Source organism: Ictalurus punctatus, chromosome 9, assembly GCF_001660625.3.
Source record: "Ictalurus punctatus breed USDA103 chromosome 9, Coco_2.0, whole genome shotgun sequence".
In the NCBI taxonomy this organism is placed as follows: Eukaryota; Metazoa; Chordata; class Actinopteri; order Siluriformes; family Ictaluridae; genus Ictalurus; species Ictalurus punctatus.
In genome coordinates this window covers 15,370,918-15,392,500 of record NC_030424.2, presented here as the reverse complement: position 1 = coordinate 15,392,500, position 21,583 = coordinate 15,370,918, and the positions used below count along the sequence as shown (strand labels likewise).

Sequence of the window (21,583 nt, the reverse complement as noted above, 5' to 3'; positions counted from 1 at the left end):
TAATCAAATGGATAAAAATAAAGTACACTGATGGTTTTCGGAACATAATCTGAAATCATGTGATGTTCTGCAGAAAATGTCACCTGTTGCTGCTGTTCCATCTTCTCTTCTACTTGTCTGGACTTCTCCTCCATCTCCTTCTGTAGTATCTGAAGCTCCTGCTCCTTTGTAGCTAACCTACACCAAGACACATGAAGAGTGAACAGCAGGATAATAAATGTAATCATTCAACACTGCTTCAATGTAATGTGTGTCTAGTACAGCAAAGGCAACGTACTGAGTCTGGAACTCTAGAAGCTGAGCGCTGGCTAGCATCTTGTCTTCTACTTCTCTGGCCTTCTCTTCAAACTGTTTCTCTAGTCTCTGGATCTCTTGGTCTTTAGCAGTTAACCTGCATCACAATATACCAATGGTGAGTGAAGGAACAGTGCTGAGGTCACTGAGTTCAGTGCAGTGTGATCGAGTCCAGCAAGCGAAACATACTGAGACTGGAGCTGCAGAAGCTGAGCTCTCATGTCGGAGGTCTCCTGAGTTCCTCTGCTCTGCACTTTATCCAGTTCAGCTTCCACATTCCCCAACTGCTTCTCCAGATCCTGTAGATTCACAAATCCTGTTTGAATCTAGCTAAAATATTGAATAAATGCAATGGCTTGATGCAGTGTGAATTTGGGGTGGTGCATGCTGCATTTAATCCAGTTCCCAAGACACTTAAATGTCATATTCCATATGCACAAATTAATATCTCATGAGAGTGTCAAACTTAAGGCAGTGTGAACAGTTAAGAAAAAGCATGGCTTATTAATTGTAGGGGCGATCCAAACTAATTGCTGTCTTTTTGTTGAGGCTGAGGAGATATTTTTGTGGTGGCCTGGGAAAACCATTCACATGGTCAAATTTACAGGATTTATTTATTTTTTTTTAAATTGAAGTGCGTTTCTCTTGCGTGTACACTACATGCCTAACCTCACTAATGCTCTTGTGGATGAATGGATAGAAATTCCCACGGTCATGTTCCAAAACCTAGTGGAAAGCTTTCCCAGAAGAATGGAGGTTATTATAAACAGCAAAGTGGGGACAAATGGGTGTTATGGTCAGGTGTCCACAAACTTTTAGCCATATAGTGTATTCACAACTACAAGTAATGATATCGCATTTATAATCTGGTTACCCCAAAAAGTGGAAAAAGGAGAATACTGCATTTAAAGACTGGATGCCTGCACCACAGGAGTATCACAGACATTATCTGATCGAACTGTTTAGGCTTATGCATGCTTCTCTACAACATATAGCTATCCAAAAATCTGATCATTCAATGTGTGGGAAAATCTACGTCTTTAATCTTTAGGCAGACTGACTGCATTTACCGGTATGTTTGTTAAACTGGTTCTTTACCAAACTTGATCTTTGCAGGACAAAAATCTAGACAAGATTAAAAAGTAACTCAAACTTTTCCACGTTATTCTGTTGAAATACATGTACTGTATGTTTACTGTAGAATTGTCAACATATAAGCAGAAAAGACTATTTTTACCCAAACTGATTGTTTTGTCTTTTTTTTGCCGTTGCCGGAATTCCGCACTCACGCACGAGCGCGCACTCGTGCCATTTTGGCCATTTTGACATACAATCCACCTGGGGGAATGTTTTAGGGGAAGCCGGATAATACAGAACATCTCCGTACATCATGAAAATCTAACATATTGAAGCATTAAGGGAAGTTTTAAGATGTATGGCACACATGATCATGTGTAAAATCGATAAAAAGAAGACACACCTCAATAGCTTTCACTCTGCTTGATTCTATTTTCAATGTTGACTTTAAATTCTCCTCAACTGATCTGATCTTCTCATCCTTCTCCTGAACCCTGATGAAAAAAATAATAAAAACATTACAGAGGACGCCAGCGGTTAATACTCACAAACCCAAATACACTTCCTATGTAACAACTACAAATTATTCAAGAAGAATTAAGACAGTTAATGCAACCATGCAAACTCAAGAACAAGAACCGAAGTGGTTCGGTGGCTTGTGTCTGTATACTGAATAAACGTACTCTCTCTGCAGCTCCTCTAGCAATGTTGTGTCAGACTGCTTCTGGAAGATTCGAGGAGAGAAAACAGAACAAAATAAGAATGAGACCCAACAGCAACACTTTGTTTACCATGAGAACATCGGTGCTAAGTTAAGTGAAAGAGGACCACTCTACCTGCTCTGCTGTCTGCTGCTGCAGGGTTTCAATGTGCCGCTTCAAATTGTCATTCACTTCCCTTACAGTCTGCAGAAAGGAGTAAAAATTGAAAGAAAAAAAAAAGAAAGAAAAAAACAAAACAACTGAGCTCAAATGTATTTAGGACTTTAAATGAACTAATGATTATGAAGGAAGCAACCAATTAATTCTAGATAATTTCACAGTTACAGCCACAAGCTCAAAGACTAGCTATACATATTTCACTACTACATGAAAAAAAAATCAAGCCCCTTCTGTGAAGTGTAATTTGAGGCTAGAACATCAACCGCTTAGTATATTAGTATATTCACTTACTAAGCAGGAGTTTTCTGATGCTTTCGTTTTTAATGTTCATGCATCACTGATGTACTGCTATGAAAGGCATCTCCATTTTTACATATGCTGCATTACTTTAAGTGGAACTACCGGCATCTTTGTTACTGCTTTATTGGCTGCGCTCTTGTTGTCACCACCATAATCAGCTCAGCCCACTATATGAGAGTTCTCTTACATGGTCTTGTAGGTGTGAATATACGTAGGTGTATATATGTAGGTGTGTCAGTCACGCTTAAGTTCACATGAACATTAAAACTTTTTCCGCATTCGGTCCGACTGCCCCGTTTACCTGTGCAAGAAATCTACAGTCAGGTCCATAAGTATTTGTACAATGACAATTTTCATCGTTATACCTCTGTACACCACCACAATGGGTTTGAAATGACGCAATCAATATGTGATTGAAATGTAGACTTTAAGCTTTAACAAAAATATAGCATCAACCATTTAGGAATTACAGCCATACAAATGTGTGGCTGTAATTCCTGGAGTCCCTCCATTTTCAAATATCCCTCCAAAATGAATTGTGTCAAACTAACAATCATAAACATTCGGATTATTTTTAATACTTGGATGCAAATCCTTTCAATGAAGTATCCTGAAATCTGGAACCCATGGGCATCATCAAATCTTGAGTTTCCTCCCTTACTTTACTACAGCCGCCATCAGCTTCTGCTTGTTTTGGGGTCTTTCTGTCTTCAGTTTTGCCTTCAGTAAGTGAAAAGCATGCTCCATGGGGTCGAGGTTATCGGACATTTAAAACATTTTATTTCTTTGCCTTAAGAAGCTCTTGGGTTGCTTTTGCGGTAGGTTTTGGGCGCCAGCCAATCGGTTGCAGCATTCTACTGAACCAGAGCAGAAAATATGGCTCTATACAGTTCTATTAGCAGTCACATCACCAATAAACACCAGTGACCCTGGTGATCTTGAGGTAAACTGTATTTACAATCATGAAGGCATCTCTTGATTGCAGACTTTGACAGTGACACACCTACCTCCTCCAGAGTGTTAAACCCCTCAAATTACAGTTGAAAGTCTACACTTCAGTCACATATCGATGGCTTCATTTCAAATCCCTGGTGATTACATAAATTGTGTCACTGTCCAAATACTTATGGATCTGACTGTATATGTTGCAAGTGAAATCACATTGGTGGGGGTTTTTTTTGGTTGGTTTTTAACAGTGTTTAAATGTTTTATTTGTTGGTATTTGTGGTAACTGGGCCACCTGGAAACAGTTTTGCACACAGCACTATGTGGTGCAACAGAAGCAGCATAAAAAAAAAATCCACATTGATCATTTTTCCTAATCAACATAAATGATTATGTTGTCTAATTGTTGCCCTAGAGCTTAAGTTTAATAATAATAAAAAACACCAGATCTTAAAGTACAGATTAAGCCTTTGACTAAACCTTGCAGCAAATAGTAATGATTCACTACTGAATATACTTTCAATCTACAACCTCAGATAAATAGAGTGATCTGGGAATGTAGAAGCTAAAACACAGGACTGTAGTCATGTATTCCACACTGACAAACAATGCTGTGGGAGAAAGCTGAAGCAAACTACAACGATTTTATTAGTCGAGGAATGACGACGAAAGGGACAAAACTCCAGTCACAACATATTGTCCATAAGTTCACACTGGGAGCAAGCAACAAAGTAAGGTTGATATGGAAGTAAATCCATCTTTTTGTCAGCTTTGATATGGAAAAAAGTACAATGATAGTGTAAAACTGAATGTTGTACAGCTGTAATGAGTTTCTGATTCATCTGAATGTGTCAACTGTTCATCATGTGGAGACTTTGCTCACCTTAAGTTCCTCTTCCTTATTGGCTACCTGAATAAGCCCAGTCTCCAGCAGCACCTCCACCATCTTAATCTTCTCCTCCTTCTCTTGAAGGCTGTCAGGAAGAATGAACAACTCAGTCTTTTATTTACCTCTACACGAACTAATCAATATGAAAACCCACCCTGGTGCTAATCAAAAAGATAACAGAGTTTGCATTGTTTGAATCTGAATTGTGTAGGCATGCTGAATATAACAAGACGGATCATGAAGATTCTGGCTGTGTACCCGTTTTCTCCCAAACACAGTGAATTGCTGTAGGGTCGGTTGCATAAGACCTGCGAAAACCTTCGTCTAGGAGAATGTTTAGGAATGGTTGTGACATATTGTGAGGTGTGTTTTAACCTCAGAACAAGGAGCTATTCAAACATGCCATTATACACTCACACACCTCTGTTTTAGCTGATCCACTGCCAACAGGGAGGAGGTCTGAGGAAAAAAAAAAAGAAAAATCTGATCAGATGATGAAATAGACAATGTAAAAAAAACAAAAAAACAAACAGGTACATGTTTGTGGGAGAAGTGTAATTTCATCATTTTATGACAGACCTGCTCAGAAATCTGTGTGTTCAGACGATGGACCTCTGCCTTCAGGACTACGTTTTCATTGTGAAAGGCCTACAGATGGATAAAAAAAATAATTTTGCTGATGAGACCATTTTGTCTAGTGTCTTTCATTTAAGACCAAAGTTTTTGTAGGCAATGGGTAATAAACAACAGTCCCATTTTTCAGGAGCAAATACTAATTATTGCTTTACAAATGAGGAATGGCCTACTTACTGTCATTAAGAACAATATCAATGGCCTATTAACATTAGTCATGTGTAATGTTGAGCTTGTTTGTTCGGTATCGTAGCTCAATTGTATGTCCCGTAGGCAGCCATGTGAATTGATGCAAGTCCACTGGCTGGACAGACCAGACACTCACACATCGCTGCATAACTGACAGGCCTGGAATAACTGTGTCTAAAAATCAATTCCCACCGGTCATGTTATTGAAGCGTTACTAAAGACCTGAATCACACTGAATAGACACGCTTCCATTTCAACCAGTGATTTAAACCACACTTACTACATGAGATGTGCTTAAGATGCCCTGCTGTTTTCTTTCTGTGGTGTCAGAAATAAAGAATCATTTTTAATATGCTATTTAAAAATCGCAATTGACAGTGATGTTTGTGTGTGTGTGGGGGGGGGGGGGGGGGGAGGCGGCTTACTAATAAATTATTTTTACTACTTATAAAAAGTAAGTTTATAAGTATAATAATCACACCTGGCTCCAATCCCATGTTACACTCATAAATATGGGCATTAGTTTTCATTCATTTGGTATAAACAAATTCTTCAATATTGGTATAAGCTTCTCAGAGACTTAGCTGTGGACGAACATAGAATCTGCTGCTCTACAAAAGATCACCTCAGTACATCCAAAACTGCCGATTTAAAACCCAAATATCTGTATAAAAGTACAACTTGACGCACCAAGACATGAGCTACCTGCCACAATGATTTCCACAGAAATGAAAATAATGCTGTATGCAAAAGACAATTTCCTCCTACATTGGCAAGCCAAGTAATCTAGATTTGGCTGTGGGCAACAATATAATGACTCCTGGTATATAGATTGGTATAAAGGTGGTGTGGCTCACTTGCAGGTTAGTCTCTCTACTGGCTCCACTGCTTCTTTCTGCATTAAGGGAATCCTCCAGACTCTTCCTCTGGAGTTCCTTCTCAGCCAATCTACCCACAACACACATACAAAAGGACAATATATTTAGGGCTGAATGGTTTTAAGAGAGGGGAAGAAAGAAGAAGAAAAAAAAAGTTATTTATTTTTCTTCAACAGCTTTAACTCACAGTTTTTGAAGCTCCTCAAAATGGGATACTGCATTAGCCTGGGAAGGAGAGAGGGGGAAAACCTTGAGTTTGCACTGATACACAAACTTGTACTACTCGATACCGTAACTATACATTTACCTGAGACGTAACCTGATGCTGAAGACTCTCGATTTGAACCTTGAGTGATTTGTTCTCATTCATAAGCTCCTGCAAAGAAGGAAAATATTCTACAAAAAATCTGCCACCACATTTTCGTGTCATTAATTAACTAAAGAAGAGTACGCAAGGTACCTGGACTTGGGCCTGTAGTGAGTTGTCAGGCTGCAAGTTGTGCTGCGAGACCTCCAAGAGCTGCATGACCTTTTGCTCCACCTGCTCCTTGGAGACCATGGTGTCAGTCAGACTGCTGTGGAGGGTCTGGATCTCCTTGTTTTTATTATTCATCTCGGTCTCTACTGCCAGCAGCTGACTCTGCAGCTCTGACAGGGAATGATATTGATAAGAGCCATGGATGTGTTTGCGTATATGTGTAAAGCATAACAGCACAGCACGACACCACCTACCTTGTTTGGCAGCCTGCAGTTTTTCTCTCTCGGTGTTCACACTGTGCAAATAGCTCTGTAGTTCTTCCCAACGGCGCTTAGCGTCCTGTAACTGGGCCTGATGGACAGTACATATACAAGATTTTCAGGGACAGATATAAAAAAAAAAAAAAAAAAAGAGGATGTGGATTTGCAGTCACAGCTGAAAAAGCAGAGTGTGTATGCTGTTGACTCGCACCTCGAGCTGCGACACGCTCTGCTTGTAGCTGACCTCCAGGCTCTTTCTTTGGAGTTCCTCCTGCTGTAGCTTGTTCTTCGTCTCAGCCAGGTCCTTCATCAGATTCGAACACTCAGAGCGCATATTGTTCAGCTCAGTGTTTTGCCTAAAATAAAAAAAAAGCACATGCAGTACAGAAGGTGTACGAAATACGAAAAAGAGTGCACAATATGGTTAAACATATTAAACATTAACCCTGGGCCTCAATTGAATGATTCAGTATTTAAGTGGCTTCTAGGACTCACTTGTTGTCTATTGGGGTAGAGGCTGAGCTAACAGCATCCCGAAAAATGTTGTTCTCTTTCTGCAGTCTGTTGATCTGGCCCTCCATCTGCTCTCTCAGCGTCTGAAACTGAGGACAGATGCGAGTTTTGCAGGTAAAAATTCATCCAATATGTTACACAGGAGTCATGTGTCAAATTCAATTCAAATGTAACATAATGTCTCTTAATAACTTGAGTGTAATTCAAAACACAGAAGTCAATGATATAACTAGGGATGAGCTCTCATTTTCAAATTCCTGTTTTTCAAAAGAAGTCTTGAAAATTCTGACTAGATTAAATTAGGAGTTTCTGAGCATCAATTTTAAAAGTGTCCCTTACAGCCTACTACACCGTGCATACACACACACACACACACACACTCCAGCAGATAAAGGCTTACTATTTGTCGTATTTTATGCTGCAGTTGAAATATTATTTGAATATCACAGCTGAACATTCAAACAGTAATTCTACCCGAAATGTCGATTAGTTTAGAATACATAAATGTGGTTAGACTACAAATTATGATATGGTCATCGCTTGACCAGACTGGTCTGTAATCATAACTGGTGGTAAACATAACTTTTTTTTCCCTAAGTTTGAGGCGTGTATTACAAATAACGCACATGCATACAAAACAAATGCCTGGGTTCTCCATGTTCCATGACATGAATCCCAAAATATCCATAACCAAGCAGCACTATAGCTGATGTATGTATGATTCACTGTCAAATCTCTGACTAGTAAGTGTAAAAAAAAAAAAAAAATAATAATAATAATAATAACAATAACAACATTTTATATATATATATATATATATATATATATATATATATATATATATATATATATATATATATATATATATATATATATATATATATATATATATATATATATATATAATTATCTCCAAAGCACAGCTTATGATGTTCACACATTAACACGTCCAACCAAAATGGTTAGACAGATGTTCAGACCATGCTTATATTTTTCACTAAATAAAACATTAAAAGGTCAACAAGACAGTCCATACAGGATTTTGCACATTTTTTTCTTCAAGAATTTGTGCTTTCCTGCGGAAAACTACTTGGATTGGCGAGATTGCAATTGCACAAAATTGTTCTGCACAGTGTTTCGCACTGATTTTTGTTAGTTAATGAGACATTTTAGCTGTACTTATGTTCGACGCACGTGAATCGAAGATGGCTTTGGCTGAACGCGCATTGTGATGACGTCACATGGCGCGTCTTGGCCCAAATCTGCGGAAAATCCATGGTAATGTTAAAAAATTGCAAACTCCTATAGATATTGCAGAGTTTCCTTGACTTTGGTTAAGTTCTGCGATCGCAAAAAATCACTAAATCCTGGAGGAACTGAAAAGAACAAGATTCAGTTCAGGAATGTATGTTGGGTTTTACAAGACAGCAGGCCATGGTACTGTCATCACTGGTAAACTTCACCCCCCCCAATACAACAGCACATTTGTCTACTTGACAAATACTGCTGTTCATTCTCTTACCCTCCCCCTGCCTCAGAAACCACCACTACAACCTGCAACAACATAGTTAGATCACTGTCTACTCCACCATCCTCTGTTGGATCACAACTTCTTACCTTGATTTGCATGCTCTGAAGTTCCTGGTAGCTGCCCTGAGCCTTGGCCTGCATGACGCTCACCTCCTTCTCCATGGCAACCCGCTGTTCCCGCAGCATGGCTTCTGCACGGTTGCTCTTCTGCTTCTCGGCCTGCAACTCCTACACACAACAACGTACAGCACAGCAAAATACAGTTCAAAAGCAGGTAAACACCATGTTAGTTAAAAAAACAAACAAACAAACAAACAATAAAATAAATAACAATAATATAATTATTTTCTAAATAATAACTACAATGATTAAATATATATGACAGAAAAAAAAATAGATACAGACCTTCCAGATTTAATTCCAGAAAATAAACTTTACATTCAGTATAACTTGTGGCACTGCATTTTGGTTTGTAGTACCTGGCTGAGCTGTTTGACTTTGTCCTTGGCGATGGAGCCTTCCTCCTGTAGGGTTGTGAGAAGACGCTCTTTCTCTGCCAGCTGTTGAGCTGAGGGCTCAAACTTTGTTGCAGACTGATAGAAGAACAGAACAGCATGAAGAACGTTAGAAAAGAGGACTATGCCACTTCCACAGGACGTGTACAAAATATGCTGATAAGCATGGAGTCTTGTCTCACTTTATACCAGCTGTCCAAGGCGTTAGGGCTCTTGTCACGGAGCAGAGAGACCACAGACACCACGTCAGCGTCAGTCAGCACCAGTCCACCCAGACTGGCCAGCAGCTCCTTCAGCTTCACTCGGGAGTTCTCTGTGCACACACAAAGACTTGCGCTTTAGTTTACTGTCGATCAGTTTGATCACTTCAGTATTCAGTCACACTTGGTTCTGAATATACTGGAGTCGTTGCACATGAGTACAGGCCAAATCTTGTCTGATTAAGGAGACAAAGTACACAACAGGGAAAACAAGATCTAGAACTGGATCAAATTCAAACAGACAGCTATGTAACCTAATCATTTCAGTGCTTGAGTACCTTTGTCAGTTTCATTTTTCTGTTTCTTGCTGTGTTTAGTGGAAGCACGAGCCGGGGAAGGAGCAGCAACCTCCTCGTTCTTGCTGCTCTGGTGGTTTGCTGGAGCGACACAGTCCGTCTGGCTGGCAGGAGGAGAAGACTGGACCCGAGTCTCGTTGACTACACGGACACAAACACACGACACATTAACACAGAAACATGTCAAATTTGATTTAACAGGAAAAGCAAACATATAAGCTCTGTAAGCCACAACAGAATCATCTCTAAAAGGCACAGTTTCACCTACTTGTCCAAATGTTTACACTTAAAACAAGTGCATGTTTTCTCAAAATAAAATTGATAGACCAGACCAGCCCAGCTCTTAACAGCATTCAGAAGGAGCCATGTCTTACCTGTTAAAGCAGCCTCCACCTTCTGTTTCTTGCTCCTTCTCCTGCCACTGCCGGTGGAGGTGGTGGGTGCAGGAGGAACGGCAGCAGGAGCAGCTGCATCCTGCAGTTTGTGCTCTACCTGCACAGGTTCCACCTTCTTCACCACAACAGGAGACTGGTCAGGCTTCACCTCAGCTGGAGGCTCTTCTACATCACACCATGGCAGAAAAGATAATAACGCACTGGCCTTCACTTATTATACCGAATTACACTGCAGAAAGAAATGCTGCCATTTTAAACACAGAACTTTAAGCACTCTTCAGCAGTAAAGAAGGGTGTGTTTATAGGGTATTTGAAATTCGGTTAAATCAAGGACGACAGCACTTGCCAAGTTTGTGCAAATAAGGAGGTTTGTGGATAGCACTTGTCCCTTCAGTGTGCTATAAATAAATATTTGATCTGATTAAACAGATGAGACAATGCTTGATTGTGGGCACTAATGAAAGTGACTATAAGCAGCGTGAGGTGTAGGGAAACCCCCGCCCCACCCCTGTCTCTTCCGTACTGCCGACACATGCACACAAATTAGTATTTCAGTGGTTTCCGGAAAAAAAACAAGTTGCATATTATATATTTAAAGAGGTATGTTTCATTCACTGTACTGTTAGTTTTTTTTGCTTAAACTACATCTGATGCATCTTTTCCATCTTTGCCTACTCAGCGTGGCTCAAGGTCCCTTTCCAGAGCTTTTGAACTAACTGTCCCTCAGTGGTGGAATGAACATCAATCCAGACCACAGAATCTGTCACTATTTTCAAAAAACAGCTAAAGACCCACCTCTTCCATGAACACCTAACTAACCCCTAAAATGCCAACCCCACATTATCATTAAAAATAATTCTCACAGCTCTACTCTGTTCACTTTGCTTCTCTAGAACTCAATTATAAATCTTGCATGGTAGCACTACTTGTATTGTTCCCTGCTTGTAAGTTGCTTTGTACGAAAGCATGTGGTAAATGAATAAGTGTAAATGTAAATGTAAAAGCAACGGATGTCATGCAATGATACAGGCAGCAGCTTGAAGTATATTGCAACAAGAGCCCTTGACTTTCTGGGCTCCTGTGAGGAGGTGTGGTTTGGAGGCACATCCACAAGATCAAACACAGACACACATTCGAACAAGCCAAGACAAAATCTATGATCTTTCTAAAAGTATGACTTTCTAACCAGTTGCCACTAGATCACATTACATTAGTTAACTAAACTTAACCACAGAAAAGACTCATTCTAATTCAAACAATACAGAAAAGAAAATAGCAATGATAAGACAGGAAATGAATCCTTGTCTTCTTCCCTAACTTTCCTCAGTGGAAATCAGTCAGCATGACAGTTCTGTCCACCGTGCTGTTCAAATCTATACTGCATGACCAATAAACAGCATTGTTTATGTGTGACAAACACACAAGACATGTTACACTGTCTTGATTACGGATGTCACGAGAACCGATACTTCTGTACCAACATTCTTAAAACGTGACGGTACTTGTTTTTCTGCATTTCCATTGGTACTGGTTGTAACAAAAGTACCGAGGTTGCGATTCTTCCGGACCTGATGGGGGCAGAAAATACGTACAAGTGTTTTAGTCGGTGCACAAGTGGTGAAGAAGAAAAATGCCTACAAGCACACAGGAAAAACTACAGAAAATTAGATTAGCCTAACAAGTTTAGCTCCGCCCCGACTCGCTGAGAGGAAAAGAGAGGAAAGGCAGTATCGGTTTCCGGTGTGCAACCAATACTATCGTTCTCGTTTCAAACAAAGCGAGGAAACACCTGGCATTTGGCGAAGCACCCGAAAGACGGTCCTATATTATGTATGTTTGAGGCAGCTGGCATTATGGCCGTGAAACCAGCTAACATCATGCTCCATGTAATGTTTGCAATATACAGTTACTTGTTAATGATGCTAACGCATTGCGATGTTATAAACTACCTCCTAATTGGCCACCATGCATCGCCATTCAGCCCGTGTCCTGTCAGCTAAATGTAGTCTAATGTCACTAATAATTATTCAAATGTTCATGCTTTTCATAAATCTCTTTGGCCTGCCACCATATCAGTGAATTTAAACTATTGCTTGCAATCAGAGTATAAGGTGTGTGCGCGTGTTTAGGAGTGCACGTCCACTCATTATTAGACAGTGTTTGATAACTAAATTCTCGCTCTGTCTCTCTCTGTCTCATATATCGAGTACTTTGGGTGGTATCGGTACCGACTACTAGATTTTTGGTATCGTGACATCCCTGATCTTGATATATAGTACAGTGGTGCTTGACTCGAAATACCTGACTCCAATTTCACATACTTTTGCCACTCACAAATATGTAATATTGGATCATTTCCCTCAATAAATAAATGACAGACTATAATATTTGTCTCATTTGTTTAATTGTGATCTCTTGCCAACTTTTACGACATCTGCTGTGTTCTGAATGGGATGGCTTTAGTCTTAGGAGCGACCAAATGCTGTCCATGTTCATACGACTGCTTCAAACAGCAGAGTAGTGAGAAATGCAGGGTCGATAACTGATAATCACATACAGCAATAATATAAATCAATATGAAATATTTTTGTCCTAGAGGGAGATGGCACATCACCTTTCCAGATGCTCTTATTTTGTCTGTATTAGGGTGAAATTATTTAACCTTTAATAACCTTAAGTATATTAAATATTGTAATTATATTATAAGAAAGATTGTTCTTAATTATATTATACATAATTATGTATTAATTATACAATTAATATATAATTACACACTAACATTTATTTACAAGCAATTTTTCCATCTATTATGTGTCATCACATACTGTCAATATAAACAATATAAATAAAGGTCTGTGAACAGTGGAGAAGATTTACATATATTCTAACACTTGAGCAGATGAGGATTAAGGGTCTTGCTCAAGTAGCAGGTGCTCATTACTGTCCCAGAGGCTTAGCCATTGCCCATTAATGATTTAAATATCTGATGTACAAATGTTTAAGGGCAAAATTGTCATGCAGAAATGTGTGTGGGAGAGAGAGAGAGAGAGAGAGAGAGAGAGACAAAACACTCAATTTGTCATCATACCATTGAGGGAGATGCGTAAACATAGAAATGGCTGCAAATGGCTTGGACATATTACGTTTTTCCGAAGTTTCAATAATGGTTATTGATCTGAATTTTTTTTAAAAAATAAAATAAAATAAAGGTTCTCCAATATTAATAAACTAGTAAGCTCTGTCATCACTGTACTTCTATTATACCGTACTGATAATCCAAATAAATGGGTGGTGAGGCTTGTTCTTGCATCCCATAATACTAGTCAAATTAAGGTGCTTGTACGAATTAATTACACAGTCATTACACTTTATATCCCATCAGCTGGTCAAAATCATTATTATAACCATCCAATATAATAGTAATACTACATGAGCCATAATACACTGTAATTACGTTTCCATAACGAGTAATATATATATTATATATATATATATATATATATATATATATATATATATATATATATATATATATATATATATATATATATATATATATATATATATATATAAATAATTATCATCAAATATATTATCTAAATGTCCTTGTTGTTTGATATGTAAGGGATAATGCACGATACAATTTTAATGCACAGTATGGAGGCAAAGAAAGCACTTGCTTCCACAGAGTGCATACAAATCATGTAACACACACCTAGCCGAGGATTATCTTGCTTATACCATGATCATTTGCCAACATTGACGAGTTAAATCGGTCACTGATTTTTGCAGAGCAAAATTTGACTGAAAAGATAAAAAAATAACGGTTAATTTTCGTTACTTATTTTATATACGGGTCGTCAGATCTAGAATTCCACCTGCTCTAAACCATACACAGATCAAATAGCACTATAAGAATACATTTATTTGAATGAATTATAGTAAATAGTTATTAGAGGGACAGAGGGGGACAGACTGTGCATGTGTGAATTACAGCGTCTGTCTACTAATAATGAAGCTGTGAGTTTAACTGTATGTTACTATGGTTAAGTGGAACTACCTGTGGTATACACGGTTTTAACGCACACCTTCCAGCCAATCAGAATCGAGTATTCGGACAGAGAATAAATAAAACACTATTGTATAATGGAGATCAATTGTGCAATCCATCTGCTGAGTAAAAACCTGCTTACCAGTCTCACTCTTCTGCTTCTTAGCTTTCTTCTTGCCAGTAGTTTCAGCTGCAGCTGGAGGTGTAGCTTGAGCCTGTGGTGGGCTGGGCTGTTTGGTAAGGGAGAGTGGCTGCTCCTTACGTACAGAAGGCTTTGAGCCATTGACTTCTGGTTTCTCGGTGGCGACAGGAGCAGGAGGAGGAGCAGCTGCTGCCACAGAAGCAGAAGCAACAGCAGCTTTTGCCTTCTTCTCTTTCTTCTTCCTCTCCCTCACTGTTGGTGGTTCTGCTTGTACAGGGACCGAAACAGGCAATGGCACAGGCACCACCTCAGAGACCTCGTCGTTTAAAGTCGAGCTGGTGGCATCAATCAGATCAAAATCTCGTAGGTCTTCCTCTGATTCTCCCCCTTTTCCCCCACCACCTCCACTGATCTCCTTCTTCTTGTTCTTTTTCTTCTCGCTCTTTTTGCGAGCATCCGGCTTCAGTGGTGGCAACTTCAGATCTCGTTTCTGGCGAGCCAGAACTTCATCGTAGGAGGTCTCCTTCATGAAAAGCCAGAAGAAGAGGAACATGAGCATGATGACCAGTGATGGGGCCAGGATGAGGAGGTACTGTGAATCAGCCACGTCGATCGCCATTCTGGACAGGCAAAGAAAGGCAGACAATAAGCAAACACAAAAGTACAGCTCAAAAGTACAACAAATCCAAAACCACACCTACCCATGTCTTGTGGGTCAGTTTACAATTACATATTGCTACTTGGGAAAGAAGGAGAATATTCTGTGGAGGTTAGTAGATGATCAAATGTTGTGTAGTACATTACTACGCATGCTAAAAATGATCTTAAAATTAAACTCATCTCATTTTAAGGTATTTTAAGACAGAGTGTCGGTCTTGATGGCAGCATGAGCTCCCCAACCTAGTAAAGTGTGTTAATACTTTAATCTTTAATAAAATACACAATGCCAGTCAGAATTTAACAGACAATACGGAAAAAACAAATGGCGTCCTATACTACACATAAAGGGCACTACATAGAGTGTACAGTTCTATTCGGTTTTAATCCACGTCGAGCACTAACAGAAAGAAGAAGTCTACTAAACATTAGAAGAAGATAAAGTAATTCCAGCAAGATTTAGTAATGACTAAATTTGCACAATCAGTTATCAGCACTCCACTGGTATGCCCTGGCTTGGCATTCGGCACTGCTACAGTATGGGTGGAAAGGAAATGGTAACAAATTACAGAATCATTTTGTGAAGTCGAGCTATGCTGTACTGTCTGGTAGAAAAGTAGTAAATAGTTACGTCCATCTATTCTGTACCACATTGGAACACTCACAAGGAGCTCTCTTGCTTCATTACAGCAAAAGCAAGCTTGTCAGAGATCTGTGAAATAACTCTGTTGTAAATATAGGTCATTAATCAAGCACGGGTATTTAGAGGGGCTAAATAAATACATGAGTTAGAAGGAATAAGTACAAACCATTGAGGAATTTCATCATTTCACTACAGCAGGTTTATTTAAACTATTTCCTATATAGATACTGCCAGTCAAAACTTTGTGAAATTCTGTATAAACAAAGCCATCTAAGCTTGCCCTCCTTGAATCCAGGCTAAACGGTTTCCTATTTCCAGTTCAAACTGGACCAAGATTGAAAAAGCAGCACTCATATGGAAAAGGGAAAAAGCTCACTGCTTTACTGGATAAAAATGACAGCATGATCCTGAAGCATTCTTGGGATATTTGGATCTGATTACTCACTTCCTGAATGGGTTTTACTTGGAAAACCTCTCTGACTGGAAAACAAAATCTTTTACGCAAGAGCTCCTCCTCCACGTGGACAAACCGAAGATTTCATCTAACCTTATTTTTTTTCCTAAAAGTTTCCTGGTTCTGCCATGGAATGCTTTAAAGAGCTCAGTCATAGGTTGATCCATCGGACAGATCAAGTCCCACTGTAAGGGCTGACAAACACTTTTAAACACATTGATAAATTAAACACAGCTGGTTTAGACTGCTTCTTAGGCAAGTGCATGTAGCTTATAAGTACCATAGTGAGTTCACTCCTCAAGATTTAACCTTGTACATGGCGGGGGGGGCCTCTTAAAAACCTGAATGATTATTGCAATTCTCTATACAGCGATAAAATAGTGGCACTGCAACGTTTTGGTTTAGTAATAGTGCAGTGATGAGCTAGAAACGCACATCCTGTGAGGCCTACCCAGTATACCCAGTGCAGGAAATCTGGACAATGCTATTAACCTAATAATAGGGATAGGAATAATTTTCCATTGCAGAACCTCTAGTCTAGACATCGGTGGTTAATTAACAACATGCCTGGCTCTACTGCTTTTTTATCCTGTTTAAACATCACCTTCTCCAACCATGTAGTGTTAAACCAATGACAATCCCACACATAGCTGCAAGACCACCAAGAATCACAAAAGCTAACCAAACTGGTTAAATACCAGAAAACACAAAGTGGAACAAAAGGGGTTATATACAACAGAGCTGCTAGATTCTTGAATCTGACTGGTTAGGTGCTGATTAATTTTCTATAACAGCAGCTCAGTCAGTAGTGCTGGCTGTAATTCAAATCACAGGTTTACATTAATGCACTCGTATTAATATGTTATCCATTAACAACTCATTCACAGGCGCTTGTATGGTGGATGATCTTCATAAACCAAGATGATATTTATTTAACATTTCTGGAAGGCGCCTCAGGTGTCAGCACTTTGTAATGCTCGGTAAGTTTACCCCTGTGAGAGAGTTTTCAGGACAGAGGACTTTGCACTTGTAGGTTTCTCTGTAAAATGACAAACTGCTTTTTTGTTGTCTCATTAACTTTGAGAGAGAGGAAAAAGTGGGGCTTGTGAAGGAATGGCAGCTTATAACTGCTACAACATCAATGATGACAGCAACTCGCTTGTCGCTGACGTTCCAAAATTAAATCGGAATAGACACAGTTAAAAAGCAGAATGTGTCACTCGCTTATACATTAAAAAATGGGACACATTGGCAAATTGCTATGGGATAAAAATAAAAACAAATCTCTCCAAGTGTGCCATTGTTGGAAAAAAAAAAACTTTCGGTTTGTAACTGCCCAATTACAGCATTCCATTTATGATTTTCCTAGCACAGTCCATCAGGTCGGGTAAATTATATATACTTATAGTATATTACTATATACAGTACTGTGCAAAAGTTTTAGGCACATGCAAAGAAACACTGAAGAACAAAGATGCCTTCAAAATAATGAAATTAAATGTTTCCACATTAAAAAAAAAAATACCGTAAAGAGCAGTACATGAAACAAAGTCAATATTTGGTGTGACAAAAAAATAAAAATGAAATAGTAGATTCCAGTACAATTAGTGCAGTTTTATAAGGAAATGAGCTGTAGGTTTTATTGAACATCTTGCAGAACCAGCCACAGCTCTTCTGGAGACTTTGACTGTCACACTTGCTTCTTATTTTTGCAGCAAAACCCAGCAGCCTTCACTGTGTTTTTGTCTGAAAAGTGTCTCTTACATAATATGCTGCTTTCTTTAATGACATTCAAAATATTTTCCGTAACATTTAATGTTGTGCTAGAATACTAATGTTTGGGAATTGAAACTGTTTTTTGGACTGACTCGATAATGTAGAAGTCATAAAATAAAAATCTATAACAGAGTTCGTACTAAAACATAAATAAATTAATAGAATAGGGTGCCTAAAACTTTTGCACATTACTGTACTTTTAGTATATATAATAATATTTAGCCTGCAGTAACACATTACCCTGACTAACCTACTCGACTGACATTTCTGTTATGCAAAGAAGCCAGAAAATAATCCTACAAGCTCCAAAGTAAGTACATTTTCTTCCGGTCTAAAGTGCAGTGATATCCATAGGCATGGGTGTGGCGGTGTACTCGCGTACTTTCTACTCTAATTCCCTGTTCAACAGTCTCAGTAGTGCGGGACACAGTGGCTGTCAGAACTTTGGACTGCCAAGCACATGGCAGAAGCCTTATTTACATGTGACGCTTCAGAGAGCAGGATGCACCTACGCCACTAGGGTGTCCTGTGGCATGGAAATGAGGCAGGAAATCTATGTTCTCGGGTGACTGGTTGCTTGGAATCTCGACACTTGCCTGCCTGGTCTGGCAAAACATGTAGACGCCTTCAACAACATGGACATGGAAAAGCCTTCTGGGACTGTTCCACTTTCACTGTGTAACCAGAAGGACAGGTTTCATTTTACTAGGCTATCAAACTGAGACTGGACTGGGGTCAAATTGGCATATCCACATGTGTTCATGAACTTTCCTTCTCATATGAATACATCAGTATCAAAATATCTCTATAGGAATATTTTATTACATATCCACAAGGGGTTTGCTGAGATGGGTGCATTGAAATATAATGTTACACTCAAGTGTGGTTGCAAAATCACATTTCAGGAAGGTGACATAATTTCTAAATCATTTTGATTTAAATAAATCACAGAAGAGGAATAACAGAGCAGCTATAAAGAAGCATCATGGGAACAAATTTTCTAACAGATTTTCAGCAAATGCAACCTTAGACATAACTACATGGAGTCAAACAATAGTGTGCTCTTGGTCTCTTAGTGTTTGCCACTTCCTGTCTAAAAACCTTGACACATCACTGCTGGCCATTAATATAAGCCTGTGCAAAGTTGTGTAACATGTTATACAATTAGCTCTGAAGACAAACATCTGAAACAGGAACACACACTTTTGACAGCCCTCAGCTCCACCTACACAGCCACAGCCACAGCCACACACACACACACACACTCACACACACATCTCGCTAGTTTCCTTTAGTTGGAGTTTATAGACGCATGAAGTAATGTATTCCTGATTCAACACAATGGACAATACAAGCAATAGCAATGTTATTCAGAGAACTGGACAAAGATGGCCATGACTTTGACTCCCAAGACTTTTCCAAGTATGTAGACTGTGAGAAGTGCACAACATGCATACGCTATTAAAAGCTACAAGTCGCCCAGTTAGTGAGCTAATCTGAGTTTATTTATAACACAGAAAACCAGGCACTATCTAGGACCACAGTGTGATCAAAGAATCAATGGCAGGGGGTCAGAGTGTTTGATAATGGTAGGTTTTGATTTTTTTTTTTTAAGTTATAATAGTTATTACTGAATATGTATAGTTTTTATAGTATTGGTTTAATAAAACCATAATAAAACAAACAAAAAAAAACTATAACTGCAAAACTATATGGCTGCAAAAAGTTTGTGGCCCTCTGCTCTAGGACAAACTTGACTCTAGAGTCCATTACTAGACCACTAGGTTACAGGCTTAAGCGTCAGATGAAGGCTGATCACGTGACCATGATTTACATCAGTGTAAATCACAGACAAGTTCTCTCTCTCTCACACACACACACACACACACACACACTCGGCTAGTGTCACGATTATGTGTCCTACTCACATAATCACATTCCCAAGCCTATCTTAAGAAAAGGGCTAGTCATGTCACTTCCTCATTTAGACTTTAACAAGGCGATCACTGAAAGGGAGTTAGAGAAATAAAACACAGCACACACCTACAGCTGCAGAAATACATGCTTGTTGCTTGTTTATGTTTTTTATATATATATGAGAGAGACAGACAGATAGAGATATAGATAGACAGACAGACATGCAGAGACAGATAGATAGACAGACAGACATGCAGAGACAGATAGATAGACAGACAGACATGCAGAGACAGATAGATAGGCAGACAGATATATAGATAGATATATAGGCAGATGGATAGGCAGACAGATATATAGATAGATATATAGGCAGACAGATATATAGACAGATATATAGACAGATATATAGACAGATAGATGCACTACCGTGGTTCATAGCGTGTGAATTCAAAATGAAACTGTGCTCGTGCAGCTAGCTAGTGCAGGTTAGCTCGTTAGCAGTGTAACGTCTCAGGACTTGAGCTGTCTGTCGGTTTAACGTGACGGTTTGGTTTCTGTTACAAATCATACACCGGATTTTTACTCAGACATACAGGTGTCCGCTCTCTAAAGCCCAGTGTGAAGCCTGCATTATGAGAAGTGAAGTGCGGTGGTTACCGTGTCGCTGCTCATTCCCTGTGACACAGCATATGGACGGATAGAGAGTGAGATCAGGGCGCAGGCCCCGTGTGTAGCTCAACTACAGCAGCTAACTGAGCTCCGGACACGCGGAGAAATCCTCTAATCCCTCCTCCACCTCCTCACCTGCTGTGCCTACTACTACTACTACATTACACGTGAAAGACATACATACCTGTTGTGATAATTCTGAAAGCGCTAATTCCGGCTGGAATGAAATGGTGTTTCTTTTGTAGAGCCCGAAGGAGAGCAGCTCTGAGCCGGCAATCAGCAGTAGTTCTGCCCTGTATCGACGCGCGGGGGCGGGTCACAGGCACTGCTGCGCACAATACAAGCGGCAAGATGAATAGTTCCCCCACCCGTATTCTGACAAACCCCGCCTCCTAAACTGGCATTGGCTATACTACTAACAAGTCAAATACTATTGGACATTATCAAGTGGGTAAAATTACCAACCAATCATACCACAAAAAAATCTGTTCCTACTCACCAATCCTGTGGCGGAAGGCGGGTTTGTAGTGGTAGACGTGGGAAAGGAGGAAACGCTGCTGAGTACGCTGCTCTGTATGTTTTAAAGGGCGCAGCTGTTCGCGTTGAGGGCGGGGACAGAAGGTGGTCTCGCGATAGTTCACTGCAGTGCTGTTTGTATGTAGGAAGTCCATATCCGCCAGGTTTTTTGAAGCAGTAGTGCAAGAATGTCAACAATTTGACATTATTTCAACGTTCTGATTCATTATCTAAATTTGTCGTATTATCTCAAAAGTTAGACTTGTGAAATCTATTAAATGAAATTATTATTTAATTCAATTATTAATCAAACAAAGGTTTCTGACTCATCTTAAAACACTGACATGTTAAAATTCATGTTACAAGTATTATTAGTGTGACCATACTGTATGTACACCGATCAGCCATAACATTAAAACCACTTG

The 21,583-nt window shown here is 39.3% G+C and overlaps 1 protein-coding gene across 4 annotated transcripts in view; it reads right to left on the bottom strand.

Moving 5' to 3' along the window:
* Positions 1 to 21,177, bottom strand: part of ktn1 (kinectin 1) — a 33,906-nt gene extending 12,729 nt beyond the window's left edge. For 2 of the 4 annotated variants that reach the window (XM_017476458.3, XM_017476461.3), the window contains exons 1-24: positions 21,142 to 21,176; positions 20,827 to 20,970; positions 14,527 to 15,146; positions 10,313 to 10,498; positions 9,921 to 10,079; positions 9,565 to 9,695; positions 9,347 to 9,460; positions 8,955 to 9,095; positions 7,320 to 7,426; positions 7,036 to 7,180; positions 6,819 to 6,915; positions 6,547 to 6,734; positions 6,394 to 6,462; positions 6,274 to 6,311; positions 6,066 to 6,156; positions 4,966 to 5,034; positions 4,808 to 4,845; positions 4,381 to 4,471; positions 2,208 to 2,276; positions 2,055 to 2,095; positions 1,775 to 1,865; positions 484 to 593; positions 278 to 391; positions 84 to 177 (exon numbers count right to left, since the gene is read on the bottom strand). In XM_017476458.3, coding sequence (XP_017331947.1) covers positions 84 to 177; positions 278 to 391; positions 484 to 593; positions 1,775 to 1,865; positions 2,055 to 2,095; positions 2,208 to 2,276; positions 4,381 to 4,471; positions 4,808 to 4,845; positions 4,966 to 5,034; positions 6,066 to 6,156; positions 6,274 to 6,311; positions 6,394 to 6,462; positions 6,547 to 6,734; positions 6,819 to 6,915; positions 7,036 to 7,180; positions 7,320 to 7,426; positions 8,955 to 9,095; positions 9,347 to 9,460; positions 9,565 to 9,695; positions 9,921 to 10,079; positions 10,313 to 10,498; positions 14,527 to 15,145 — 2,802 coding nt within the window. In that variant the 5' untranslated portion in view covers position 15,146; positions 20,827 to 20,970; positions 21,142 to 21,176. Of the gene's footprint in view, positions 1 to 83; positions 178 to 277; positions 392 to 483; positions 594 to 1,774; positions 1,866 to 2,054; positions 2,096 to 2,207; positions 2,277 to 4,380; positions 4,472 to 4,807; positions 4,846 to 4,965; positions 5,035 to 6,065; positions 6,157 to 6,273; positions 6,312 to 6,393; positions 6,463 to 6,546; positions 6,735 to 6,818; positions 6,916 to 7,035; positions 7,181 to 7,319; positions 7,427 to 8,954; positions 9,096 to 9,346; positions 9,461 to 9,564; positions 9,696 to 9,920; positions 10,080 to 10,312; positions 10,499 to 14,526; positions 15,147 to 20,826; positions 20,971 to 21,141 lie in introns of all 4 variants that reach the window. The other 2 variants (XM_017476460.3, XM_017476462.3) reach the window with 2 other exon arrangements.
* Positions 21,178 to 21,583: the final 406 nt, after the last annotated feature.